This window comes from Chanos chanos, chromosome 8 (genome assembly GCF_902362185.1).
Source record: "Chanos chanos chromosome 8, fChaCha1.1, whole genome shotgun sequence".
Lineage (NCBI taxonomy): Eukaryota > Metazoa > Chordata > Actinopteri > Gonorynchiformes > Chanidae > Chanos > Chanos chanos.
The window spans coordinates 6801452-6808951 of NC_044502.1; the positions used below are offsets into that span (position 1 = coordinate 6801452).

At 44.8% G+C, this 7500-nt stretch overlaps 1 protein-coding gene across 1 annotated transcript in view; it reads right to left on the reverse strand.

Annotated features, from left to right (window-relative positions):
• Positions 1-7500, reverse strand: part of kalrnb (kalirin RhoGEF kinase b) — a 50092-nt gene that overhangs the window by 26346 nt on the left and 16246 nt on the right. The window contains exons 15-26 of the mRNA XM_030781073.1: positions 6248-6414; positions 5890-6009; positions 4981-5199; positions 4516-4665; positions 3964-4078; positions 3739-3854; positions 3290-3412; positions 2865-3047; positions 2258-2382; positions 1837-1903; positions 1472-1581; positions 537-606 (exon numbers count right to left, since the gene is read on the reverse strand). Of these exons, the coding sequence (XP_030636933.1) occupies positions 537-606; positions 1472-1581; positions 1837-1903; positions 2258-2382; positions 2865-3047; positions 3290-3412; positions 3739-3854; positions 3964-4078; positions 4516-4665; positions 4981-5199; positions 5890-6009; positions 6248-6414 (1565 nt within the window). The remainder of the gene's footprint in view (positions 1-536; positions 607-1471; positions 1582-1836; positions 1904-2257; positions 2383-2864; positions 3048-3289; positions 3413-3738; positions 3855-3963; positions 4079-4515; positions 4666-4980; positions 5200-5889; positions 6010-6247; positions 6415-7500) is intronic.

The following is a 7500-nucleotide window of genomic DNA, read 5'->3' on the forward strand; positions in this document are numbered from 1 at the left end:
ATATCTCCTATATTTACCTTATATTGTTCTTTCATTATTATTATTTAAACTGCTACACTTTGCAAGTTGAGCTGGCCCCGAGCCCAAGAATTTCATTGCTGATAATGATGTCCACATTGTTATCTAGTAAATGACAATAAAACTTGAAACTTGAAACATTCAGTAAGCACATCTGTGCATATGTATCATTTAGTATCATCTGAGTTGCTCTATTCACTCTACACTGTGCTGTGTCACCACCATGTCTGGTCAGTTTTAAAGAAGGGTGTGTGTTTGGGCTATTTTCAAATAGTAACATATGAGGTCTGAAATCCATCTGAATGAGGAGTTGGACTAAAATATTGTTGCTTTTTTTTGAGGTAAGTGAGATTGAGGGAGAGGGGATTTTGGCCCAAGTAATCTTTGTATATACACAGAGACACATATACGCTCCAAAAAAAACACACACACCCGCGTGCACAAGCACAGGCCCACACCCGCACACACGCGCACACACACACGCACACGCACGCACATAGGTGTTTGCGACATCTTACCCATGTAACAAAGCAGTGTCCCACATCTTCAGGCAACTGTTCATAGTTCTCCAATTCCTTCAGGAAAATACTAGAAAAAATGATGAGTGGAAAAACACAGACCAATCACTCAGTCAAAAACAAAAATGTACTTGGCATAGCGTCATCAGTGCATTTAAAGCCAGAAAAACAAAACAAAACAACACGAAACAATCTAACAACAATAATAACAACAAAAAGTTAGACTCATTTTATACAAAAGTTCTCCTCATAACACTGTATTTCCACAATGACTAAAACAGATCACTGGAGATTAAAGATAAATATCCTCGCCGTGCATAAACATTTCATAACCGAACGCTTCGGCAGATTTCAGCTACTCTGAAAAAAAAAAAAAAAGAAAAAAAGAAAGAAAGAAAGAAAAAGGTATAAAACACTCGGTAGTGCCTGCTGGTTTATTGTGCCTGCTGGTTTATTGAACAGGGGCAGAGAGACTGGCATTTGGACTATTCTTCTTCATTAGTGTGTACCACAGCAGCCTGATGTCAAACGCACCGGGGCGCCTGTCCCCGTTAAATAACGCAGGCGGGCAATATTGAGCGCCCCAAAGTTTACTCTGGATAGTCGAAATCCAATCAAGTGTGTTAAAGTTAGAAATCGTCTTCTATAAGCTTTGGCTGTTGATAAACACAAGTTCTTCTTATTTCCCAGCTTGGCTGAAGTTAAGGTAACCGGGAGAGTAAGAATTATGTATTTCATTTTGAAATAAAGTGCAAATGTATGTATTTAATTGATTTTCTTATTACAGATTTATCGTGCTGAAGAGCAAGACGCTTCTTTCGCGGGGAATTCTGGCGCATTTTTTAAATATATTGATATATGAATGCAAAGTCAGATATCAGATACACGGAGGGAGCGAAAGAGGAAATTCCCAGCCTTTAGTGTGTGAGTCATACTTGTTGTGGAATTCATAAATCTCCTGGATGTTCCCAAAAATGACATGCTCCTTGTTGGCGATTCCCTGCGGAATCTCGTCCATCCCGCTGGTCATCTCCCACAGGAATGTCTGACCACAGAAACACACACAAGAGACCGCAATTCCCATCATGCCCCACGCCCAGTGCCATTAAGGCAGCCTCTTCATCTCTCATTGACCTTAAAGTAACACCGTGTACATCCATTATGAATCATAACATGACTTCACATCATATCAGTGACTCATATGTGAGGCGGAAAGGGATAACTTGGATTAAACGTTAACAAATAATGAGCAGTAGAAAACACATAACAGTAATACGCAGTGTAGAAAGCGAATACACACCTCTAAACACTCTTGAAGGTCCCTGACGTACGCACGCTCTGTCTGCAGCAGCTCAGCCATGATGTACCTAAAGCGACAGAAGTGTGTGTGTGTGTGTGTGTGAGTGAGTGTTAATCTATGATGTTATACAAAGAAGGCAGACACTGCTTTGGCTTCCGGATTGCACAGCAAAGAGAGAGAGAGCTGGGGAAAGTTCCCTTGTTATAATAACCTTATAGTCCACAAGAAACTGTGGGAAACTGTATATATAAAAATACATGGGATAGTAAGAGAGATGGGGTAACCACTTGCAACTTAGAGGTTTAGACAATGAGGAAAATGTTAAAGAATGCTATTTATGTTCCGGAAGGTTCTTCATGTGTTCTATGAATTCTACAGGATTCGACCAGAGGACGCTCGTATTTCTGTGGATACCACTCACTCTTTCTTCCTGGCCGATTTTTTCTTCTCCTCGTTGGTCTCGTGGTTGGGGTCGTTCAGGTTCACCTCGGGGTCAGTGTGGGTCAGACTGGCAGGGATAATGTCTAACTCCAAATCTTTACTGTCCTACAAAAGTGACGGAATAAAACAGCTCAGCGAGTCAATAACGCCTCCAGCCAATAACGGCTCTCCGAGGAGAACTAAAAAAACCAAACAAACAAAAAAAAAACCCGAACTGCATCTCTTAAGAAATCATCAGTGATCTGTCCCACAGCAGACGAAAGCAGCCAATGTAACTGACATTTCTAGCACCTTACTGTCTACCTTATTGTCTGAGCGTGAGTGATAGACAAATGATTGGAGAAAGAGGGAAAAAAAAGTGTCTGAGAGATCGAGAAACGGAGAAGTAAAACTTATTCTTCACACTCTGATCCTATTTCTGGTAGAAATAAATTTCAAACAAAGAGTAGGAGAGAGAAAACCAGGAAAAAAGAGAGATAAAGAGAGAGAGCCAGGGAGAGAGAGAGAGCCAGAGAGCCAGAGACAGACAGAGAGAGAGAGACAGACAGAGAGACAGAGAGAGAGAGAGAACTTATTTTTTCCTCTACCTCAGAGCAGACTCCCAGGGCTCGGTCCAGACTGCAGCGGTACTGGCTCATGCGCTGGGAAAAGTCGCGGTATCGGCGATCCACCGTGGACACCCACCTCTTCAGCTCCGTAACGTGGACGTGACCCTTCTCCACCAGACTACCGGCCAGCTGGATCAACAGCTTCACCTTCTCCTGGGTTTGCTGGGGGGAGGACAGAGTACAACTTCAACTTCAGCTTACACGTAAGCATCTAACATCTCAAATACACAGCTAATGCAAACTACAATTAATATCATTCATTTTCAGGAAGATTCAGTGTACGTAGATATACTGGGCTTGATGACGGCAGATTTCAGTCTCAAACACTCAGCGGAGAGACACATCACTAGGTAAATATCGAGTATTTATGATCTGAGTATGACTTGTGTTGTTAGATGGAGTACCTTAGCAGAGATCCGGAATTCTCCGTACTCCTTCAGCAGTTCCTGAGTTTTCTCTGTGGTTTCCCCCGGCGATGTATGCGTGGAGAGATATTGCTCCCCAGCCTCCTGCAGCCAGTCTAAGGCCTGAAAGACAGAGAGAGAGAGAGAGAGAGAGAGAGAGAGAGAGAGAGAGAGAGAGAGAGAGAGAGAGGGAGAGAGAAAATCAATACTAAAGGATTCACCCTTCACTGAGTTCATTAGAACACTAAGAAGGGATTTTTAAAAGGTTTTTAGCAGGTGCACACACAAATACTTTGATAGGCTTTTAAATCTTCTGTTAATCTCTCAGTAAATAACCTTAAACTGAATGATTTCACTTTCTCTCACGTTTAAAAATGCGGGAAGAGCAAACAAGGTAAATAGGAGAGGTTAAAAATATATCTAAAAATGACGGACAACATTTCAGTCACCTGCTTTGCGTGGCGTTCAAACAGCACGTACTGTTGGCATTGGTCTAAACGTCTCTTTTTCAGAGTCCAGAAGTGTAGAACACGATTTTCCCTCTGTAGGAGCTCACTCAGTATAGCTGCGAAGAGGAGATCCGCAAACACGAGCATTAGAGCAAACGCGCCCGCAAGACACGCGAAGCATCGTAGAAAAACGGTGCTGGTGTCGAGACACGGGCTCTGACTGACCTTTGACCTGCGTCTCGGGGGCTCGGTTGTGGCTGGCGACGCCGGGCATGCTTACGTTGTTGCGGTGGATGTATTTGAGGAAAACCTCTGCGTTACGCCGCGCTAAAGTGCAAGCCTGAAAAGAAAGCGTCATTCGCGTCATTGAGATTGGAATAACACTGACAAACAAGCATGTTACATGTTACAGATAGATACAGATGCAACAGTGTTCAGAGGTTACAACAAATGTTATAAGCTGTCATAACTGCTGATATCAGTTTATAACAAGGAAGGCTTTAGCTATAACAGGACACAGGTGTAATTTACTGATTACAAGGTTAATTTGTTTACTTTTTTAACAGTTTGCAAGTCTGAATATGTACAATTTCAATGAATAACTGTACTGAGCCTAAATTCCGTCAGTACAGGTTGTATCTCCATGGTTATGGGTAAAATTGTTGATTGCTTTAATTCAGCTATAAGCGGTCTATCGCCATGGTTACATGTGGACCAGCAGAGAGTTTGAATTCCGTAGTACAGGTGTATTGTTACTGGAAACATAGCATGCATCACCTTGAGAAAAGCCTCTTTCTGCTCCAGGTGTTTGTTGATAAGGGGGGCCACATGGTCCGTGTCAGATCCTGCCCCGAGCTTATCGTGCCCCCCACACCAGTCCTCCTCTCTCCTGTACTCCTGCTCCAGACTCTCCAACACATTACACACCTGAACAGGCCACATACACACAATCCCAGGCATGCTCAGTGGATTACGCTCGGCAGTGCAGATGATACGAATGACAACAATACTGTATCATACATTTTAACGCAGTTCAACGATTATGATGCAATTAAACAGCATGAAGCAACTGAGGTGGAAGAAAAAACACCTGAGCCGTTTCCGCTAACACGCTACGCGTTCATATCTCGCTCTGCCTAACCGAACACGCTGCGCTAGCACACGGTACCGACGGCCGTAAAGCGCTATCGCCTCCATGCCACCAGGGGTCGCTGTGGCGCCGTTGCCAGCCACACTACGCACCTGTTCAGATGTCTTGTAGAAGGCCACGGACGCATTGACCAGTTTGAGGCGGTCTTCCATCTTCAGCATGAGGGTCTGCCAGTGCAGGGCCACAGTTTCTGCACACGCCCTCACGGCGTCTGGGTCATAATGCCCCGCCTGCAGCAGCAGCTCCGCCCTCTGCTGGAGCTGCAAAGCGCTCTGATGGGTCCTTTGAAGAGAATCAGCTTGTAGTAGAGACTAAAAGGTGAGGGGGAAAAAAAAAACCCAGGGAAAGAAGGATTTGAGTTTACTGAGTGATAGCTAGAGGTCTACAAGTTCAAAATTGAAGTTTCAGCCAGTGCTGTTGTGTAGTTCTGTTGGGGCAGTAAGCTCAAAGCTATGCCATGAAGTGTTACACTACTGAAACTCCACTCAAGCAAAATTCCAGAGGTGACTAAGGCGGTTACATAAAGAAGCTAGCGTTTTCAAAATATATTTATGTTCAAAACAAAGTTCAAAAAGTAATGCTGTAACACTCACTGTTATCAACGTAACCGACTTATATCTTCAGCTCGGAGCAAAGTTGTGATTTTTTATAAACCGAATGACCTTTATTGTCACTGGAGGACCTTACTCACTCACCGCAGTGTTTTCAAACTGATTAGCTGAATGAACTCTGGCAATAACAAAACTCTGGCACACGCACAGAGACGCTCTTTACTTAGAAGGGGACATTTGATTTAAGGAACCCGTCTGACACGTGAATTATGTTTGGCAATTTAATGAATTAAATGCATGGCAACCATCGCTTAAAGTCAATGTACTTTTATGCTTTTGCTGAGTGGCGACGAGAGCAAAATTTAAAGTTTGCTGCTTGAGGTAAAAGTTTCCCTACCAAGTTTTTTTTTTTTTGAATGAAATAGTGTAGTTGTAAAGCGAGATGTTTACCTCAATAGCAAGTTGAAACTGCTCATGTTCTCGCTGAAGATGCTCTGCCTCTGAGAGTGAACCTGCATTAACTGTGCTGGCAGTGAGCATGGACTCTCCATTACGGATCCAACCCAGCACCTGGATGTCCACCACACACACACACACACGCACGCACGCACAGGCACAGGCACACACACACACAAGCACACATAGAGAGAGAGAGAGAGAGGGAGAGAGTGAGAGAGAGAGAGAGAGAGAGAGAGTTGTGCATGATGAATGTTATGCAGGTAGTATAGTGACATTTAGCTGCTCTTGTACACACACACACACACACAGACACACAGACACACACACACACACACACTCACACACTGACCTGTTTAACCTCTGCCTGTAGGTGGCGTAGCTGTAAACATTGCTCAAGGCGTTTGTGTGTGTGTTCAGCACTAAGCTCAAGTTCGTGCTGTTTCTCGTGAAGAAACTCCAGAAGCTCTTGAACCTGAGAGGCCAAGTCTACATCCTTCTCTCCCGTCAGTTCCATACCTGCACAACATGCACACGCGCACACACACACACACACACACACACACACACACACACACACACACACAGACAAAACACATAACATCATTATAATGTTCACAGTCATCATATACACAGAGAAACAATCCTCTGTGTTTTATAGCACAGATCACAGGATCAGCAATGCATTCTCTTCACATTTAATGACCATACAAGTACGGCGATCTCTGTTCATGTATGAATACTGGGAGTCACAGAGTCAGGGTGCGTGACTTTACTGTGTCAGCTGGTCTGCTTTGATTTGAATGGGAACGTCTGTCCTGATCGATGTTCCCTCAGCGTCCTGTAGGGGGTGCTGTAGTCTATTCTGTGAGTGAGCAGCGGTGGGGACAGTGTGCTCCTCCACTCCAGGCTGAGAGCAAGGCCCTGGCCGCGCTTTGATTGATCTTTAAGTGCGATCATTATGAGATGTGAGAGACTGGAGAGAAAACAGAGCACCCAGGTGAGCTATCGCACGCTGAGAGTGTTTTTAACACGCCCCGTTTCCCCGGCTACCAACAGAGCAGCCCACAAATGCCATCAATCAAAGCAGACTTGAGACATGGCGTGTAATTTGTGTATGTGAATGTGTGTGTGCCTAAAGGTCTGGGTGAGTGCACATGTATGTGTGTGTTTGTGTGTGTGTATATATATATGTGTGTGTGTGCGTGTGCATGTGTGTGTGTGTGTGTGTGTGTTTTTGTATGACTCGTGGTGGTATCCACTCATGCGGTAAAGGCCATTTTAGAAATGCCCCCCTTTTCACCCCATTCTTTCCCCCACAGCTACCTGCCTATGGGCAGAGCAAAGCAGTCTCCATGGCAACCTCACAGTGGTGCTACGGGAGGCGGTTCCCATGGGAACATGATATGTGCGTGACAGGGTAGCCTCTGCAGTGCCCGCGCTACACAGAGCATCTTCGCGGCAGCCCGACCGCGAACGGCGGAGTGCGTCCACGGCACCGTCGCCATGGCAACCATGGTATGGGGATGTAAAGGGGTGGGGGGTGTTTCCATAGCAACCCCACCCCTGCATACAGTGTGAAAGAGATTCTAGCAGTGTATGGGC